This window comes from Mycena indigotica (genome assembly GCF_014461135.1).
Source record: "Mycena indigotica strain 171206Taipei chromosome Unknown Mind.scaff0019, whole genome shotgun sequence".
In the NCBI taxonomy this organism is placed as follows: Eukaryota; Fungi; Basidiomycota; class Agaricomycetes; order Agaricales; family Mycenaceae; genus Mycena; species Mycena indigotica.
In genome coordinates, this window is record NW_023503018.1 from 434,463 (window position 1) to 455,974 (window position 21,512).

Here is a 21,512-nt window from a genome sequence, read left to right on the forward strand (position 1 = left end):
AAACAGTCCAGATGGTGGTGAACTGGAGCAAGCAGCGAAACTGTCTCGTTGTCAAAGTCCAGTGTGACATCCTTCCATCGTCCCGCATGCTTCGCAACAAGTTCTAGCGCACGAGGAGCTTCTTGATCTTCACTGTATGCTGCCCAACCGGCAGACATAGCCCTGAGCTGCAGTACCAGCGGATATTGACCACCCCTGGCTAAAGCTGTCTTGGTCAAATGGAAGGCTTTTTGCGAGGGTACTGGTGAGCTGGTCAAGATCGGCCCGTCGAGTATAAGCTGGCTCCAAAGACTTTGCGTCGATAATGCCACCTCCCGCCAGTGCGAGCAAACCTTCACAAGGAGATTAAAAACTTCGGCTGCTCGGCAAGTGCTGCTCGCGAACATGAGCTGACCTGCATAAGAGAACGGAGGTTGGGACTGATCAGGTTCCGCAATGCTGCATCAGAGTCCTTGATTTCCTCCACAGTGTGGTACATATCGGCACGCGACATCAGTACAGTCAATTCGAAGATGGACGCAATAATCTCTGTTGGGAGCCGGCGGATATGCGCTGTGAGGAGGCTCTTGCACCGGGAGGCATAGTGGACAACCCGCGCTCGTTCTTCGGTAGCTGCCCAGACCAGTTCCTCCAGTCGGGCAAGATGAGCGTCGTAGATGGCAATGGTCGCAGACGCAGCACTCAGTTTGCTGGGGATATCCACAGGAGTTGGATGGTTTGAGCGAGTGATAGAGTCGAGCTGTTCGATTTCAGACGTAGAAGGCAGGCCAAGAGCCTCCGGGTGGAACGAACAAAGAAAGCAGGTTGTCATGATGGTTATGGAGCGAAAGGAAAGACGGGCCGGTCACGTTGCGTCACCCGTCAATCCTTCTTCGTCTTGACTTCCACCCGCCTTGCCACTGTCGTCTGCAATGCTCGGGGAAAGCACTGCTGTTGGGACGGACCTGTTTGGCGCCTGCCGCCTTCGTGTTTGGCGTACTAGACGTCTGCGCGGGCGTCTCTTAGTGCGTTTTAACGGCCGACTGGGGCGAAGTCCGACTGACCTTCCTCCGCTAGGCGATGATGCGTACCGCCCCGACCTCTGGGAGCAAAGAGTAACAGCAGAGCGGGCGGGAAGAAGAAGGAAAGATTGGTCTTTGTGGTGCGCTATTATGCTCATTTGTCGTCCGGTTTCTGAGTGAGCGGCAGCGAACCTGATGCTGTATGGCACGACTGTGTCGATCACCAAATGCGCAAGCTATTCAAGGCCAACAACCTCGTTTGCCATGACGAGTCAGCCAGTCGCTGGTCTTTCTGGTGCGTTAAAGCATCCTCTTGTCGTCCTCTGCATTGTTAACGTTTTCTTGTCTGCAGATGCCCTCCAATTCCCGTTGGACAACCACAACTCGGCAAGGACATTACTCCGCGAGCATTGGGCTGCTCGCAACACTCGCAAGTCCCACGACAACGACTCTGAAACGAGTTGCCGCTTGAGCTGGGGAGGGTGAAGAGGAGCTCTGTCTGAAACGACTTGAATCGGTGCGTCTTATCGTCCTTATGGCAATAAATAGTACGCTCATTTTGTGCTCAGTCGGGCTGGAAAGCCTTAGCACCATGCCCGCCTGGAACAGGCTCGACCAAACTGTTATGGTGTCCGCCCGCACATCATCCCAATACCTCCTTTGCCCGTCTACACTCGTGAATCTGTCTTTCTTGGACGGGGGTGTGCGGGGAGACTTCTATTTCTCGACTATTTTCGCCCTCTTTCGCCAAATGCCCACACACACACACAACGCTGCCAATGTCATAATCCCTTCTTCCACGACAGCCTCTCGCTCCTCTACATCTACGCAAGCTCCAGCTCCAGCTACCTCCGCCATTTGCAGAGTACACACCCGCTTCGACGACACTTTTTCCGGTGCCTTCGCAAGTCACATGCGTCACCGTCACGCTGCCCACATCCGACTTTGAGGTTCTGCTCCTGCATTACCTACGCCTCTATCGAGTGGATATCGTGGTGTATTACACCCCGTTGGTGCCACACAATCCTTTCTGGGCGCCGCGATGGTCCAGAAGGTCTTCGTCAACGCCGTTTTCGACAGCGACCACACTTCTACCGGAATTGGCTTTGCATCTATGCTGCAAGCTACGACCACTCGAAAATGCGTATCTACACATGCCTGTGCATGTACCCTTAGGATTGTCAAGGTTTTCGAACGCGCTTTGGCACCACGTTCGACCTCCGCGGTCGTTTCGTGCCCATTGTCGCGGTTCTCTGGGTCCAACCAAGCGGGCTAGCCTGCCCACACTGCTATGCGATGGAGGACGATGTTCTCTGGCGGCTCAACGAATCTACAGTCTATTCTCCGGACGATTATGGGTCGCTTTTAGGATACACGCTACAAGCTTACATGTACTTATGTCGCCCAGGAGCCACGGTATACTTATCGCTTGTCGGACTATTCCTCACAATGTACGTTGTATTGTGAATAAACGATCTTTCTTGTTCTGTATCGATGCGCAGCGTACTCATAAGAAAGAAAGAACCCGGAACGGGGGGAGAGAGTAACGACAAGATGACCGTATATCATTATAAGATGAAGACTAAGCATTCTCGGTCTTACAGTACCCTCTATGGACCTAGTAGTCTTTCCGGCCCCTCGCTATTGCATCGAAACTGAATGAGTTTGACTCGGACAGTGGTCACACACGCGCCTTCCTTCCTCTTCTCCCTCATGGGACGTCTCATCAACCTCTCTCGTTTCCTCAAACCACTTAAAGCTCGAGCCCCAGCGTTTGTCCGCTGTTTGTGGGACACGTCACGGTAGATACCGTGGGCAGATTTTGGTGCGCAAATCTTCGTTCCTTCCCTGTCTGGCTTTATGTCCATCCGCCTTTGCAGATGGCCCGCCCAACCGGGCTCCGCACTTGCGCGCCTTGAACACACATTCCACCTTAATCCTTCCGGCTTGCGCGGCCGCATTCGCCATCGACACCTGCCCCGGACTGCTCGAGGGACCTCAGCCTCCCAAGATTGCGCTCCCCGACTCCCCCGTGTCTGTCCGCGACGGGCGCTGGATGCTATTCCAACGCGCGGCAATGTAACGAGTGCGTACCTCGCCATACCGCCCATATCTCTCCGCTGACACTCGTTTTTAGCCCTGTCATTGCCCCCGGTCTCCCGCCGCCATACTTATCGTTTCGAATACGGGTTCTGCAGCGGTAGAAGGCCAGATGATGTGTGTGCCTTTCTGACTTGCTGAAGGCCTGCGTCGACTCACGACACCCCACAGTATCCTTCGCCTTCTTTTATTGGTCCTCGAGAGCTGATACTACATACTTATTGCTGGGCGGCGGAGAACGCGGGAACGAAGCGTGGGGGCTAGAAGACAAAAGGGAAGCACCATATAGCTGGGCAAGGCAAATGGTGCGCGTGCTATCTCTGTCTTTTATCTGCCATTGACGCCTCTGTAGATAACTTCAAAAGCCCTTCCTCGTTTGCTGCATTTACGCATCCTTATTATCTCTGTCCGATCTCTGTCCCATATACCCCTTCCCACTTTTGACATGGCGGTGTTGCCCAACCCAATCCATCCGCTTCTCTTTACCGCTCATCCCTACATATCACTTACTTTCCTTCTTCAAATCCGTTCTCATGTTCCTGCTCATCCCACACGCGTGGTTTCCCTTGTTATTCGTCTCTTCTTACACATACAAGACTTGTTGTACAAACGGTCTTTCGGGCAATGATCTCACATGCGTGCAATACTCTTTCTCATGCAAATTAGTCCCATCCCGATCTCAAGTGCGGGATGACATCTGGCTGCCACCTGCTACTGTTGTCAGAGGTCATTAAAGGAGACGACGGCACTGCCCGCATCTTATGCGCTCTCTTCCCCTTCTTGTGGCCGTGGTTGTGGTCACACAGGTGGCCTCGCAGCCGCAGGGCTCGTCATGGCGGGTTCGTGTCTTTATTGGCCTTCGGGTTTTATTGATCATGGCTCGCCCAGAAGCCGAATATAACCACTTCGCTCGAGGACCGCGTTCTGCTCGCCCAAGGGGCCATCTCGCAGGCCATCTCAGAGCTGGACAGCACAACCTCGATGTTTCCCGATCCCGGTTCGTGTTTCCGCGCGTGCTAGCGCTTTCATTGTCGGAGGGGCTCATTAGCAGTTTAGTGGACACCTATGGTTTTTCTGGCGCTCTTTACTCCCTGCTCGCCGAGTTCGACCAGCTCACGAACCGGTCGCGGTATGCTGTCGATCTGGTGGGGTACTTTGGCTCGGCGAGCGCGGTGACGGCGGCAAACTTCTCGGGCCTTTATGTGGTATGTGAAGAACTTGTGTTGCCGCGGAGGATAATTGACATCGACTTTATAGCGTTCTATCCCTGCTGGTAGCAGACTCGAATTGACAACTGAGGATTGTAGCTCAATAATGGCCTGTGTGCAGCTTTCGGTTCTGTCTCGTGATATGCAGAGGCTGAATTGGCTACAGGAACTTCGGACACGGAGCTGTCGTCGCATATAAGGCGTATAACAACTCGTTGTTCCTCCAATTCGCTGTTCAAGCATGGTCGGCCGCAGTGCCCTACACACTCACACAGGCGGCGCTCGATGCAGGCAAGACATCGAACAAGAATTTCACTTTGAGCCATGACTGTCAAGGGGGTATGTGCATCTCCCGACCAACATAAGTGACGTCGCTCAAGATCCACACAGTTAGCATGGCGGGCGGAACATTCTGGGTTCAATTGCCTTCTTATTACGACTCATTGCTCTGTTCTGACGCGACATAGAGCACGGACCCTGCCGATCCTCAGCTGGTTGTTCTCGCAACAGGGTGCGCTCTATAATCAGCCAGTTGTTATGTCGGTACTTACCTCCCGCCTCAGCAGTTTCTTCGTGTTTGTTCCCTTACGCCCAACATCCCCCTTCCTCATTTACATTCAGCCTTTCTGCTTTGTTGGCAGAAGCGACCGCGGACCCGAAGTATCTGTTTGCGGCAGTCCAGGCCGTGTCTTTCATTCGTTCCCACCTGTACAGCCATGGGGACGTCGTGCTCGACGGGCTATCGGCGAATGTCAATGACAAGTGTGCGTTAAACACTGCGGGCCGCCTGCCCTATAATTCTGGCGTCGTTATCGAAGGACTGGCCGTGCTGTACTCGATTTCACGCAACACCACCTATCGCGACATGTGAGTAATGTCCCGCTGTTTCCCAGCTATTGCTTACCGAATACCCTCCAAGGCTTGATGAACTTATCACTGCCTCGCTCGCGACGACCGCCTGGCAAAATGATACGGGAATCATCCAGTGGGGACGTGAGTTTGTGTTGTTTGGCTCTCCACATTTGGTTTTCATCGTCGTTAGCTACCAAAAACGGCGACGGATCGGTTCCTCGTGGGCTGGTGGCCGCGCACCTGCGTAACGCGATGAGCCCGTCCTTGACGCCGTCCGTTCTCGCATATCTCGCTGTTCAGGTTTGGCATTGATTTCCTGCAAATGATGTTAATTCTGACCAAGGCGTAGTATAACGCTGTCGCCGACCTGGCGAAGCAGAGTGGCGGCGATATATACGGAGCCTCGTGGATTGGGCCTCCGGGTACCACGTTTGACGTGGGTTCCCAAATTAACGCCATCCAGGCGTTGATCAGCTCGCTCGCTCTCAACGACACTGCTTCGAGCTCGACCTCGTTCTTGTTCTCGCTCGCACCCGCACCAACAGTAACGAGCTCTGTCTCCCCCCGGGCCCGTCCATCCTCGGAGAAAGCAAAGCAGGCTATCGGCGGCATTGTCGGTATGGTTCTCGGCGCGCTCGTCGTTCTGGCCTTGATTGGCGCGCTGCTACTGTGCTGGAGTCGGAAAAGGAGATATAGTCGGCTGATGACACCGTTCGTTGAGGCGCCGAGTTCCGCTCTTGATATGAGAGATTGGCACCAGCGTTTCGATTCTTTAGGACCCCCCGGGCAGGGCCCCACCCCCCACAACTCCAAGCGACGGGGCGGCATGGCACAAGACCGCAATTTCCCCGTGAAGAGGGCCCCCAGCAGCAACTCGTGGGCAGTTCCGCCACCGACCCTGGCACAGGTCAACGGCGCGGGACGGCAAGCAGCAGCGCTATCGTTCTACCCCAACCAAGGTGGGTTGGGCGGCGTTGCCTCGGAGGAGCGGACGAGAGAGGAATTGACGGGGATACTGAGCAGTAGGATGAGTGGCGGCAGCGCTGGGGGTTTCGAGGAGACCTTACCAGAATATCGGACGGTGTATGGAGGATGAATTGATGTTATTGCGTTATAGGCGGCGCGACCATCTGCGGGAATGATTCTGCTGTTGGGTGAGGCGCAAGGATACATTTCCAGAATGACTCTCGCGGCGCGGCCAGGACAACTGCCATAGGATCGGTTTTGCGATTGCTCGTATACTAAGAGCAGCGCTTAGTCGGACTGTCGGAGTAAAGAGTCAATACGGAGGCCCGGGAAGTGATCGAAGATGAGATACCTACAACAGGTCAGCGTTAAGTAGTAGGAAGAAAACAAGGGCTTTTATGACCGCGAAAGCAATCATGGCAGGACTCCCTGCTGGGCGGCTTCGCGATGATTGTCGCCCGGCTACTAGTAGTAGCCTCGCGCAACGGCCACGGTTAAAAGGTGCAACATAACGACCATGGAAACACCAGCGCGCGCCACGGGGCCCCGCTGCAGCACGAGGCGCCATCCCACCGCGGCGGCGGCGGGGTCGACAGCAAGAGAGGTGGGAGCGTGAGAGAAGAACCGGCGTCTCGGGTCCGTGGCCCGAAGCACGTGTTGATGACAAACCACCTTCGCCTCTGCCTCTTCCCGCTCGCTCCGCCGACTAGCCCGCCCACAGCCTGCCCCAGAACACAGGACCATTCTCTGCCGAAAGACGCGTCGCTAGCGTGGCGCTTGCGCTCCTCCTCGCTTCGAGCTGCTGGGCTGGTGGCCAACTTCGAGCGTGAAAACGGGAAGCCAGCGAAAGCGCCACATGTACACCATCCGGCGCTTGCCAATGCTGCTGCAACGTGTCAGCGTGGAAGCACCGTAGTCTCTATCGTCGGTACCGCGCAAATCGATGCTGTTAAGCAAGATCTGGTGGTCAGCCACCGTGACGATGTCAGGAACAACGAGCACGACACGCACTCGTCAAGAGCGGCAACAAGATAGGAGGGAGGACTAGGCACGAGGGGTTTAAATGTGGAGCAGGAGGATGACGGGCAAGGTATGTGTATTGTCCGCGCCGGGGAGCATGCTTGGCTCACTAAAGCTTTCAGCCGACGACAACGTTAACGCGGCGTTGTCAACGCCGGTGAAGCTGCGGGACGAATTGAAAGGGCGAAATGGTGCGAGTGCTTGGTGTACTTTTGCGAACTCTATGACGACGACAACAGGGACAGGGCACTAATTCACAAGGTTTGCGCTGCTCGAAACGCTCGCGCGTCCCACGAGAACGACTCGAAAACAGGCGACAGGCGGCTGGGGAGGAGAGCATCTTTATATGGAGGGGTTTGCATGTGTATCGTTCGAAACCAGTCATATACTGACTTTGCTCTCAGACGGGCTGGAAAGCGCCAAGGGCATCGCCGCTGGTAACCCAACACAGGGAGCCAGCTCAACGTGTCCACATCCTCTTATCCCCTGCCCACACTTGCGTCTCTCCGTCTTGGCACACGATGGGCCAGAAGCCCCACATTCCTCGAAAATGAGCACCTCTTTTCGCCGATGACCACCACCCTGCCAAATACCATGCTCCCTCCACGATATATTTTCCTCTGCTCAAGCGTTAGCTTTTGCTACTCCTGCCATTTGCGGAGCCGCATTCTCGTTGCCGCCTTCAAATGTCACCATCACGCAGCCTACAGACGATTTTGCGGGTCTGGCCCTGCGCTTCCTACGCCTCTAGCGCCTGTATCTCATGGTGCATCACGTGTCATCCGTGCCCCACAATTCTTTTTGGGCGCTGAAACGCGCGAGGACGTCCTCGTTGACTCCGTTTTTGACAACGACCACGTGTATTCGAGGGATCGGCTTTGCATGCATATGGCAGGCCAGAACCACTCAGAAATCTGCATCCACACATGCCTGTGCATGTACCCTCGCGCATTACGACCTTTGCGACCTTGTTTTGGCACCGTTTCCGTTCTTCGCGGCTGTTTTGGGCTTGTTGTCTCTGCTTTCTGGATCCAAGCCAGACATATCGCCCAGTCTTCGCTGCGGGACGCGCTACTACTTGCGCGGCCAGTACCACTCGCGCTGCTTCTCGTGTCGAGCTGGCTGGGCTGGTGGACATTAAACAACGGCGAGCGCAAAAGTCTCAAGCCAACGAAGGACCATATGTGTGCCATCCAACACTCGACGAACCGAAGCCGAACCGCCTCTACTGATGTCTCGGCCGTCCGTGTTTTTCGAATCCATTCCGCAAAGCAACGCCTGGCTCTAGTCAGCAACGGTGTCAAGAACGACAAAGTCGGGAACGGGCAGAACGGCAGTGGTAACAAGAAGGAAAGAAGACTGAGCAGAGGGTTAGCAACTTAGCATGCGGAGCAGGGGATGGGAGACGAGCAGGGTATGCGTGTCATCTGCTGGGAGCTTACTTTTTATTCGTCGACAGAATCGTGACTCCGTGAGTCCTGGCTATTACTCTCGGCGGACTGCTGACTCGTTCCTCTATGTAAGCGAACATACCACTGCGCTCAAGATGCCGACTCCCATTCTGACAAGATCAGCACGCGAGAAACAAGTGCATCGCACAACATCCGAATAGTCAAAGCGCTCAGATTCTATGAACTTCCTTTCGTTTGGCAATTCATACATGTAAATTGTGGCCAATGAATAGATACTATTGAGAACCATTTGAATTGGTGCGATTCAGGGAGGGCTTCAAATACATGCTAGTGGAGACCTCCAATACCTCCGGTGAATGGCTAATTGTTCGCTCGAGAGCTGGAGATGTCTCAGCATAAAGCAGTGTTGCTGGGGAGAGGTTGAAGTCAGATCTGGGAAACAGGTGAACGCCAGCTATAATGACACTGCATCAGGCTGCGGAGGTTGGGCATCTTGCTTCGACTTGAATACCATACATGTGGCCTTCTCCGCCTACCCAAGGACCAGCTGTCGAGGACAAGAAGAAGCCCCGCCTCCGTATCTCGATCAGCCCGTCCAACAGGCAACTCCCCACAGTTCGCACAGAAGCTTTCCTCCCCCGCCCCCAATCCGCTCAAAACTCTCCCCTAAGCTCCTCCATCCCTTGAAAATCGCTCAATGTCAACTCCTCCAACGCATATATCGGCCTTCGACGAAGATATATCGGCCATGCCTCTCATATGGGTGCAGGGGAAAACGCGCTCAACAGCGACCTTCTCCCTTGAATCGCGGGACAAAAAGAATTGGATAGGAGGGGGAGCATATGAGGCACAATTGGATACACTCTATAGAGCGCCAGCCGCCGCGTTGTGTGAGATATGTGGCCGTCTGTCGGTGAGCCAAGCGCGCACGTGACTTGCCATTTATGGAAGTCGATTAATCGGAGACGTCGATTGCATTTGGAGGGTGCAGGCGTGGGCGGGGAGGACGGGGGAGGAATAAGAATAGACCGGGGAGGTATAGTGAGGCCGCAGTTGAGTCGCTACCATGGTCCGCAAGCTGTAACCCAAATTTTCCTTCGTGTTTGTAGTCGGCATCGGTCGGGTATTCGCCACAAGCAGATACATAGTCCTTGGTAAGCTGCGCAGATGATGCCACAAGGATGGATCAGGGTTTGGGCAGAATATGCCATTCTTCTCGCCGACGAAGCGGATGAAATATCTTGTGTGGCATGTGGAGGAAAACTGGCACGACAGGCCGTATCGACGACGATGAAAGAGAGTAATTTGTCGCGCGCCTATATCCAAACGCCTCCAGCGCTTGCTGCCTTCCTAGGTCTACGCTAGAAGTACCGAAGATTCCATCCTCGTGTGTGCTCTGCTGCCCGAGCGCAAAGCTGCGAGTATGATTGCTACGCCAGAAGTCAGCTGCAAATACAAGGTCAAAGCACCTGAAAACGCACATTGCTCCATTGCCAACTAAGCTCGTCCCGCTCATCCCCTCGTTTACTCTGCTCCCAGCAGCGCCTGCTATCTTGGCAGCTCTCTGAAAGTCTCCTTAGTTAACCCCTCAAGTTCGTCCGCTGGGCTGTCGCCACTTAGTCTTCGATTTGGAGCAAGGATGAGAGAAGGTTTTTGCGAGCTGTAGACAGAACGGCTTAGGGAGGTGGATGAACATTGCGGTGACGGTAAGAGAGAAGAAGAGATGTCACCCTGACCGCCATGCTCGACCATGGTTCCTCGCCAGCAGCACTGATTCCGCCTCCATTTCACGGTCTCTGTCTTCTACTCTCAAGCCATTCAGTCAACCCACTCGAGACGAGGTTGTGTGCTCTATATTGTCTCTTGCGCACAGGCTAAATAAAAATGATTTCCTGAAGATACTGATACTTACACTATCCTCCGCCGGGCGCTCACTGCCCAACGAGTTCATAATCGTCAAAGGTGGTGACCCGTGAGTCGTGGCTGTTGCCCGGGGCCATAGCAAGTCGGTACCCAACCTGGGGCTTTTATGCATCATTGTCTCTGACAAGAGAACAGGAATGATGAATCAAGCCCTGTAGCTCTGACATGCCCATGATGCATCATGGCTCCTCTGGTTCCCTTGCATAATGACGCTGCATCAACAATGTGATCGCAACATCACATCTTCGCTGTCGGCGTCCATCACAGTGATCAGCACCCGTCGCCATCGCCGTCGACAATGAGCACAGAATGTTGGTAAAATAATTCTAGAAAATTCGAAAAAAATTACCCGGGGTAGGTATATAGTCGCTCATCAACGAGCAGTGATTTATTCATGTGATAGGCAGGTGCCAATCCCCGAAATTACGCTGCTCCAGTACGGGCCTGTTTGGACCCACACTGCGCAATGCCCACAATCAGGCACCTAGCCACGACAGTGAGCCACAGGGCCCCGCCGACCCGGTTCGCAGGCAGCCTCCGATCGCTTCGCTGGCTTGTTTCTCAAGGTTCAGCACCTCTCCTTCGCCCTCTCCTCGGCGCCGCTTTGCGCACCTCTCCACACGCGACTGTGCACAGCTGGTTTTCTCGTCCCAAAGAGTGCAGAGACTGCTCGAAGAGATGCCGCGGCCCCATTTCCCTTCCATAACCCGCCGTTATGTATATCCACCCTCCGCCTCACGTGCCCGCTGTTCAGCGTCCGTCGCCCAGCGGATCAACGGCCAGTCTATCCTCCTCGCCCGCATTCCTGCCTCTCCTCACAGCCAATCTTGTGCCACCCCAGCGCTTCTGCGCGCCTTCCGGGACCATCCGGCGTGCTCCGGAAGGCCGCCGGCGTGCTCTACGCCTTGCGTCTTGCTTTCATATAGACCCGCCGGTGGTGGACTGGTCGCCGTGGACGTCCTGTGGCCCCGTTGCCCCGCTCGTTCCGAGCCTCCCGATCTTGACCACCACTCATTTACCTGCTACACACTCGCCGCGGCGCCGGCCCGGTGCCGCGTCTAGCATCTGCGCAGGCACTGGTGGGCCATATGGACTCGGATTTGATGTCCATCTTGCGCTCCCATGCCCCAGATCGATTAGAGCTCACTGGCGCTGTCCACTGGTAGCGGCTCGCTCTTCCCGCGCACACACGGATCGGTCCCCCCCCGGGCCCCCCGCCGGCCATTTGCATATAGCCCACTGCCCGCACGGCCTCCGCCAAGCCCCCACTGTGTATCCTCCATCGAAGCATGTAGGATACTTGTCCCCTGTCGCTTGGGGAGCTTGTGCTGACCCAATGGTCCCGCTCCCGGCGCTCCACGCTCGGTCAGGCCCGCCGTTCTCCTCAACTCCATGAGAACCACTCGGAATACTAGGGCCAGGGCACTGCCAACCTGAGGCACTATCCTGCTCATGAATATGTAGACAAATGTATTACTGGTAATTGGCAATAATAGATAAAGGTCTCCAACAGTGGTTGCAATTTAGTGGTGGTATGCACCAATACTTCTACAATATATGAGTTCGGATAAAACTGCTGGATTTTCGTTCAGAAACGTGTACATAGGCGGGGGCTGACTACCAGACATCAATAGTATAAATCTCCTTACATATTTTGGTGAATTGAAGTCATTATCGTAGTTTTGTCGTGCCCCGATATTCCGTCTCACGCTCCAACGATGTCAGATGGATGCCGATCAACCCCAAGCGCGGAAAATAGCCGATGGCATTGACAAGCGGCTACTCAAAATGACATCCGCTGCCCCGCGCCCCGCCCACCCCGCGCCCTACAGCAACACTACAGCCTAGATGGCCTCGTGGCCCAGACTCCCACTGGCAGTCACCACAGAGCACAGTAAGAAGTGAGAGAATCAAGCGCCATCAGCGTTGCATGGGTTACAGTGTCACGCACGTGGCAAATTGGCAGGCGGGCGGCGAGCGGTGGCGCGGTGTGGGGGGGAGGGCGGCGGGAACCGGGAACCGGGAAGCGAGGGCAAGCGGCAATGCTAAGCCCGGTCCGATGTGTCATGCAAATCCAGTCAGCAGCGCCGCGCGGGCCATGAATATCAACACGTGCGCAACTCACGTCATATACATGACACATGCCCAGCACAAGGGCGGGAAGCGGGAGCGGGTGGGCAGGTGGGCGGGAGGACGGCGGCGGGCGGATGAGTGTGGGTGGCTGCCAAGACAGCGTTAGAGAAGTGTCATGATGCATCAAGGCAGCTCGGAGCTAGAGCCCTTGATTCATCATGGCATCTCTCTCACAACTGTCTTTTGATTCATGTAATCCCCAGGTACGCCTGCAAGTCGTCGTTTGAAGCTGAGTGTATTTTACTTTGATTGACGTCACTCACGGTTACTACTAATGCGACATGCTTTTAGTTCGTATCTTTCCTTGGATTTCAGGGCCCGGGTGTTTCCTTGATTTGCCTCCAAAGGCATCCGACTTCGTTGTGGACTTCCATGTCCTTATGTCTCTCCCTTGAAACAGGCGACTTACCAGTGGAAGTTCGAAACTTCAACAACTTGCCTGGAGTTTATCGACTCGGAAATGCAATCATGCAAGTGGCGCTGGTGATCGCCACACTACGCCCACGTCGAGTGTGCTGTTGACCTTCCTGCTGCGCTCTTCCATCAGCGATATCGATTGCAACATGGGTCGCTTTCCCCCGGAGCTTGAGCAGGTCATCCTCAAAATGTGCGCCGAGGATGAATGGAGTTTCATCCCCACACTTCTCCGCGTCGCTCAGCGCGCACATATATGGTATGTATAACTGAAATTTGTTTCAGCGTCTTGAGCATCGCTGACCTATCTAGGCTCGAACCTCTTCTGCCATCAGGAAATTCACAAAAAGCCTTCTGGGGACTTTTAGGCCTTTCAAAAGGCCGAAAAGGACCAAAAGGCCAGGAAAAGTCCCAAAAAGGCAAAAGGTCTTTCGGGCCTTCCAAAAGCTAGGTCCCATCCTTTCAAAAGGCCTTTTGGCCCAAAAGGCATTAAAAAGGCCAGCTAAAAGGCACTGAAAAGATCTCTTTCTTTCTCAGTATCTTCAGGTTCATTGAAAGCAACACTTGTATTCACAGACTACTGCCATATACTACAAGTAACCACGACCTCGACTTCCTGTCATGCCGCCATATTCCTCCCGGTTCACGAATCACTATCGTCATCCCAGTCACGTTCTTGCAGCCCCGCGCCGGCTCGCCCTCGTTCGATGTCATGACATTCCCCGCGTCCGGTTGCGCCCGTGTTGTCGTGCGATGGGGGGGTCGGAGTCGGACTTCGTAAGGCGCTGAGCTTGGCGCTGAAGCAGGGTGGAAGCGGGAATGGCAAGGGAGTGAAAGGGGACGGAATGCTGTTGGTGCATGTGGTGGACGGAAACAATGTGGTGCGGAGCAGCAGGTTGGGTCGGCTAGAGACTAGCGCTTGCTGCGGGCTTTTGCGTTTGGCACTTGCTCCGCCTCGCCGACCGCCGGCGACGACGACAAAATTGTGACTTGCTCGCTTGTAGTCTTGAATTTTGTAGAATTGACGCAAGATTCCGAAGCTTGAGGTTCTATGAGGTTGAGCAGGATCCAAGAGATGCTTTGAGGGGAGGTACGCTTGCGGATAGGGCCAGACGACGACAGGAAAGGGAGTGAGATGGTGGGGGAGGAAGAAAAAGGGTGGGAAGAAATGGGCTTCTTTCGCCGAAGATGACGCCATTTCTTCCCGGTCAACTCATCATGTCGGCAATCTGCATGTCGGAAGACCTTTTGAAAGGATCATAAGGCCGAAAAGGCTGGTGGAAGTCTTTGCTGGAATGCAAAAGGCCAAAAGACCTTTTGGAAGGTCTCGGAAGGCCTGCGAAAGGATTGGTTAATTTCCTGATGTGTACCAACATGTCTATATCAGCACCGACCTTGAACGAAAGCCCGCGCAAGACGCCTTCTTCCATGTCGCTGTTGCCCGCCCACAATCCTTTCTCGCAAAAAGTGTGCGTGTGGTGGTGCTCGAGCTGGACCATTCTGGAACACCAGCTCAAGACCTTCTGGAGTGCACCTACCATGCGCTGCGGTCCTGCACTGGGATCCAGGAATTCGCTGTGAATGGTGCTGACAGCATGGACATTGGGCCAACATTATTCCCCATCTTGGCCACCATGCCGCTTCACCGCCTTGGGGCTTTTCTCGAAAATCTCCTACCGCACCCGATCTCGATGAAAGAACATGCACCAGCGTTCCCGGCGCTCACGCACCTCGATGTGTTTGACAGCGAAGGCCACAACAACCACTCCCGCGACCTCATTCGCATTGTTCCATTCTTAACGGCACTGCCCCGCCTGACCCACCTCGCACTTCAGAGCCAGCCACCTGCCCATTCCATCCAGCAAATCTTGGACGGTTGCGCCTTCCTCCAGGTGCTTGCCTTCATGGAGCCCTCGCAGACCTCGAACCCCCACCTCATCCCTGATCTCCTGGAATATCTCCACAGCTTACCGATCCGTGACCCAAGAATTGTCGTATCCGTCTATGACGAATGGGAAGAGGTCATTTCCAGCTATGAGCCCTCCTTCTGGACGGCAATCGACATTTTTCTTGATTACAGGAAGCAAGGCCGCATCGACAGTGAGTGGTTACTCTCAGACATGAAGCTTAACTTATTAAGCTGCTGACGCATTTTCCAGAGGACCGTATTTACACGGGCGATTTTCATGATGAGAATTCGACAGATCCCACAGCGCAGCTCATTAGACAGCAAATTCTCGATGCAGCCTAGCGGCTAGCGATTCACAAATTGTTGTATCTATACTCGTACCATAACAATCTTTCAGTTTGGAAATGACGAACAACTCACTGCCAGTGGCAACTTGAACCTGAGTACTGGTGGAATTTATAGTAACTATGCTTTCTCCACAGGCAAGTGGAACGGTAAAAAGTACTCTTCATAAGCAGCATCCGACTCGCTCGGCATCAGCAACAATTCTGGTCTATCTCAACCCGCTGGGAGCTGAAGAAAGGATTGTCACCTAGGTATACGTGTCTAACAACGTACAAATCAAATCTGCGGGAGAAAAACTCTGTCTCAAGCACCACGATTGCGATGAATGGGGTTTGCAATTGGCACGCAATCATCGCTAACCCTATACTGATTGACTCAAATGGTACAAGTTTCAGACCATTGCCTGGCGGTTCCGCTTCCATCCAGCGCGATGGACGGAACTCGTGGGCATCCTTAGGCAATGGCACGGGTAGGCCATACCCGCGCGGGTACGCGGGTTTTACCCGCGCGGGTACGGGTACGGGTCAGCGGCAAGCTTACCCATAGCTTGATGACTCAGCTGGCTTTGCTCCCTTGTGGTGTCCAAGATGCTCTGCGTTCGACTCTGTTCTTGCGCAGCATTTTTATCCCACCTTCCGGACAATAACCAAGCTGTCTCTTCCTCCCTGCCTGCCCAAACCATGGGTAAACCCATACCCGTACCCGCGGGTATGAGTACTGTGGCTGTGCGGGTACGGCTGCGGGTAGGCCCTCGGATACCCGTGGGTATACCCGTGCCATTCCCTAGGCCGCATCCTTACCCAAAATCGGATTCCTTCTGCATGCGGTTTCACGAACTTGAAAGGCAGGAGGAGGATAACATACTCACCGAGGGTACGATGCGAGAGCCAAATGGATATCCTGCCCTTTTTGAATCGACAACTTGAATTGGGTGATGCTGGCGCCAACTTGGCGCCAGCATCACCCAATTCAAGCTGGTCATCACGAAGTTTGAAACTTCGTGATGACCAGCTTCGACAGCGGGAGGACAAAGTCCTCGACAGCGATACGACCGGCGAGCGGAAGGAAGGGGTAGTAACGAAGAATGTCCTGCTTTACTGTCAGCGCCAAGACGGGGGCGAAACAAGAGCACATACGGAGAGAAACGTGCTGAGCGGGGGAAGTGGTCATAATCGATGTCTTCTCCGCTCCCGTTTCACCAGCAGCCCTCTCTGCCGCAAGGAACTTCAGGGTCTGATAATCCGTGATGCGGTGGTAATCTTCACGAAGACGAAGTCCTGGGAGCCGAAGGCGAAGGCCCTTGCGGCCAAACGCTTCCTCCCCGAATGCTCCTCGTCGGTCATGAACAATGCGACCAGAATTCCCGTAGACGTGGGAACAATTTGGGGAGCGCCAGGCCAGCTGAAATCGTTGGGTAATATCCACAAAAGCCACTCAGAACACACCGGTATGGCCAGCTCAGGCTGTCGCATAGACCTGTGTTCTCCCCGAAACGTCGTTGCTGCTGACGACCGACTTGACAGCAAACAACGGTGTTGTCCCATTTGTTGTCTCGAATATGCATCAAACCCGCGCCGAGCTGCCTGAGGTGGTGAAATCCGTGCAGCCAGGCATTCCATCCCGCCCAGTATACTTAGTTCCCCCACCAGCAACCGTCGTCGCAGCAGACCAGGTTGCCCCGTTGTTTGTGGATGACCACATGAGAATACCCTGGTCGGAAGTGCTGTTTTCGGCAGCGTAGTAGCGCCACTCTTTGCAACGCGGATGAAAGGCTCCTACAAAACAGTTTAGAGTAGGTTTCTGGAGCAAATGCCACGCACCCAAAGCCCGGCCATTAGCTACTGTCGGCGTCCTCTGGTCGAAGTGTCCACATCTTGCCATTGTCGTGCGAGGCACATGCGGTTATCTAGCAAAAAATATTAAATAAGCCCAATCCTCGAGAAAAAACAAGCAAAACTCACGCGATAGAAAGTATAAGCCCCCTCCGTGTTCTTGTTGTGGTTTCTGGACGTCGCAAGCACATCGCCGTTGAGCAGCTCCTTCAAATGCATGTTGTCCCCCCATCTGTGCCCCACGCCGCGAATGTCCTTGCCCCGTCGGGAGAGCGGGGTAATCGTAAGGATGTGTACTAGTAGACCCGCTCTTCGGAAGGCCATGAGCGCGCCTAAAACGCGACCATCGGCCAGCTGTGCGAGGCGAGGATAAGTGCCGCCGCCGTTGGGGTTGATGGAGATGCGAGTGACCCATGGGTCCTGTCGACCCAGTCCGAGTCGGAGCAAGACTGGTTGCGCTTGGTCCGAGCGCCGTTGCCGATGCGGCGAGGATGAGAGGGAAGAGCTTCATAAGGTCAGAGAGCGGTATCGATAGCGAGGTAAATTTATCATACCTTCGAGCCCAGCAGCTTCTGCCTATGACTTTGAGCGGCGCGTGGTTGCTGGGTACGAGATAAAGAGTCGACCATGGCTCGTTTCTCTGTGGCGACGAGGGGGCTTATTATTGAGTGGATGGTTGACGACCAATGGAAGCGGCGATATGGGGAGGGAAGAGCCTGTCCGAGAACATTTGAGGCCAGATGAGTGTTGGGAGGAAAAGATGTCTGATCACCAGTTTAGATTATTGAGCGCTTGAACTCGAGCACCAATACTTATCCTCCCTAAGACGTCTGTATTTGCTTCATGTGCGTGTTTGCGGTGTGTGTTGAACGTGAACGAGCTCAAAACGAGGTATACTACATAAAAGTATTCACGGCCTCGAGGTCGTACTGCCTACCTGAGTAAGAGACAGATTCTGAGCCTGAAAATGCAAGAAAAAAATAGCTGTGAAGAGTGTCTGAGAGTGGAGTAAGTGTGGGGAGAAGCGAATTATAGGTATCGAAGATGGGTGTAAGTAGGTGTAAGTCTGCGCGTAGGTATGGCACGATTGAGGACATGAAGATGTCCGCAGGCATAGGCACCAGTGGTCGATATGCTTCTCCGCCGTCGAGAACTTGCGTACCCAGATTGAAGAGCCTTCAATTTCGCGAGCAAACTTGTCCATAGAGTCTGTGAATCACTTTTGCAGCGAAAATGTGCCTAAAACGACCGCGGACGACTAACGCAGGGCCCAAGCGTGTGCGAAAACGTCCCAAAGCACCAGAATATATGGACAGGAATGCGGAAACACAGAGTTTCGATTGGTCGTGACTTGTAGTAGGGATGCAAAGTCGCTTCGAATGTAAATGTCGGCGTTGTCGAAAACAGCGTCAAAGAGAGCCTTCTCGTTCATCGCAGCGCCCAAGAAGAATTCGGTGGAACAAATGGTGTGTAATGCACCCCGGGATACAGTCGGTAGGAGCGTCGGTAATGCAGGCGCAGAGCTGCAAGCTCGAATGTGGGCAGCGTGACGGTGACGTATGTGACCTTCAAAGGAGGCGACGGAAAAGTGTCGTACCCAGCAAGGGCTGACTCTGCCAATGGCCGAAGTAGCAAGGAGTAGCGCTTGCAAAAATGTGGAGAGACGAAAGAGTGTCGTGGAAGGAATATATAGGATTTGTGAGGGTTGCGAGTGGTCATCGGCGGGAATAGGCCTCTTTCCCAGAAATACACCGCTTGCTAATGGACATAGGCGCGAGAGTGTCGATAGGGTGGAGAAGGGTATAAGGTGGCGCGCGGGCGGACAGGGCGGGGAGGAACTCCGTCTGAAGCGGCTTGGACTTGTGTGTCTGGTTATCGCAACCGGTAGCAGACTCATTCTGCTTTCGCGCAGTCTGGAAATCGCCAACGCCATAGCCACCCAGTGGCAGCAGCAACCCAACCCTGGCAAGCAAGGTTATCGCATCCGCCTGACGCGTGTTTGCGAGTCGTTTTCGTGGGACCTGCAAGCGCTTCCGAGCAGGATAAGGCTTGCGCAAGTTGATGAGACAAATGTCCTGCTCCCATCGTCACGATTAAATGGGGAGTCGGCAAGCATCTGCGGAGAGAAAAAAAGAGAGCAAGACAAATCGTGCTTTGCGCACCAAAGAGAGCTACACCACCATGTCGCCATAGGTCTTTCTCCTTTGGAAGGTGAGGGATGTTGGATCGAGGCGGTAGTACCACGTAACATCGTGCAGAAATAGAGTCCGCTCAGGCTGAGGCGAAGCCAAGTCAGAACTACTTTGTGTGGTGGGCCGTAACACACACCTGGCTGCTCGTGGGCCAGACGGATGACAACTATGGGTGTAAGGGAGAAGGGAGAGACAGGTGCTTGGGGCGGGGAGGGCGAAGTGGACATCTGTGGTGGTGGAGGAGCGGAAGAAGAAGAGTGGATTCTTATCACATGTCGATCCGTCTTGCCGCCCACCCTCAAGTGCTAATCGCCGGCCTGCTTTTATTCACACCAGCATTCTACTTGAACGATGAGCCACTACACATCTGCCGTATCCTTGCAGACAGCCCCGAGTAACTTGAATGTAAGTAAACGTTGTTGGAACAGGACAGCTCGGGGAGACTCGCTCGGGACAGCCAAGTTGGGGCAGGAGATGACGGGAAGAATCTGGGTTCATAGGAGGCTATACACAGGTTATATATACCCTACATAGGGGCTATGGCTGGGCAGTGACCAGCGAACAATGCGACGCGGTCCACATTTCAACACTCCCACTGAGCGCGACGCGCTGTGAGCTCCTCATATTCCACATGCATACTCAGCTCCCACTGATGCAAAGCTCCACCACCCAGGACTGCAGTATACCAAGTTGACGGCGGGGCCGGGAGCAAAGCGAGGGTTCGATTCCAGTCCATCGAGAGATTTATCATATCTGGTGCCATATGCGAACTCCAGTCGCTTTCGAGTCGGTCGGGACGTACGGCATGCTCGGCGCATCCGCAGTGGTCAGTTCGGGTACGGGGCCCATCGCAATCCCTCGGCGGGTCGATGGGTTAAGGGGGAAACAATTCCAAGACGGGGACTTGCGGCGGGGTACGATGGCCGGTGACTAGCGGCGGGGGTTACAGGAGCGGCGCAGGCAGGGCTGTCGAGGCTTTCGGGGCCCATAACCTGTTGGAACAGGACAGCTCGGGGAGACTCGCTCGGGACAGCCAAGTTGGGGCAGGAGATGACGGGAAGAATCTGGTTCATAGGAGGCTATACACAGGTTATATATACCCTACATAGGGGCTATGGCTGGGCAGTGACCAGCGAACAACGCGATACGCTCCACATTTCAACAAATGTGTTGATGGTACATATTAGTATTCACTCAGACAAGCATCTACGACTATGGCCCTGAGGGGAGAAAGCGCAGACCAAGAACTCAACGCACAAATTCCTTCTAGGCTCCACGATATTCTGGCAATTCCTCGTGCACTTCCTCCATCGTTTGCTGCTCATCGCTGTCATCCAGTACATGTCGCTTGCGAGGTAACGGCGCCAAGCCTGAGCTTGAGCGTGTCGTCTCGGCGATAAGGGTCGGTGGTGGTACCGCCCAGGACTCCGAAGAGTTCAGAGAGTGCAATGGAGCTCTGCGAATAGGTGTACCGAGGTTGTCTGGTCGTTTAGGGTTGCGGGGCTCGGAAGCAGAGCGTGAAGACACTGGTTGGCTGGCTGAGTGGCTCGAAGGATGATAGCTTGTAAACACGTCTACCATACCGAGGGCAGGATGTGGGGAGATGAGAGCGGCTGTCTGGAACTGATCTTGTCGCCGTTTCCGCCGCCAGCAGAGAAGCAGAACGACCAACAATCCGAGTACAGCAACTGCAGCAATAATTGCGCCGACTAGACCACGAAGGGACATCTTGGCCTTGGGAGATGGGCTGGGAGGGGCGGAGGTGGTGGCCGTTGGTGAAGACGAGAAGGAGAAGTTGCTCTTACTTTGAGACGAGGATGGAACAGGTTCATCGAGCGCAACAGAGCTGAGTAAAGCTTGGATTGCATTGATTTGGGACGATATGTCAAACGTGACGCCTGCAGGCCCGTGCCTGTCTCCGCCATAGATGTCCCCACCATTTTGCTTTGCGAGGTCGACAACGCTCCTTGAGCGAGAGCAATCCTGTTCTCGCGAGAGGTAGTGAGGCTTGGTTTCTGTGTTGTGAGTAAGCAACGACTATCTCGACGGGAGAATGAGCTACGAACGCGCTATGAAGAGCCTGGAGACTGCGCGACCACCCCTACCACTACAGCCGCCCAGATGAAGATGAAGGGAAGAAGCATGAGATGTGTATGAAGTGTGCGAGTTAATGACTTCCTGTAGCTATAATTGCAGCGGCCCACC

The 21,512-nt window shown here is 54.3% G+C and overlaps 1 protein-coding gene across 1 annotated transcript; it reads left to right on the plus strand.

The window, feature by feature from the left end:
• Nucleotides 1-3,862: 3,862 nt before the first annotated feature.
• MIND_01423100 (Glycoside hydrolase family 76 protein) lies at nt 3,863-6,257 on the plus strand (the record flags this gene model as incomplete). The annotated part of the gene is made up of 12 exons (XM_037370616.1): nt 3,863-3,940; nt 3,990-4,098; nt 4,158-4,306; nt 4,409-4,422; nt 4,476-4,648; nt 4,700-4,725; nt 4,777-4,820; nt 4,873-4,884; nt 4,931-5,176; nt 5,229-5,302; nt 5,352-5,461; nt 5,511-6,257. The coding sequence occupies 12 exons, from the start codon at nt 3,863-3,865 to the stop codon at nt 6,255-6,257; spliced, it is 1,782 nt and encodes a 593-aa protein (XP_037212997.1).
• Between the last annotated feature and the right edge of the window lie 15,255 nt (nt 6,258-21,512).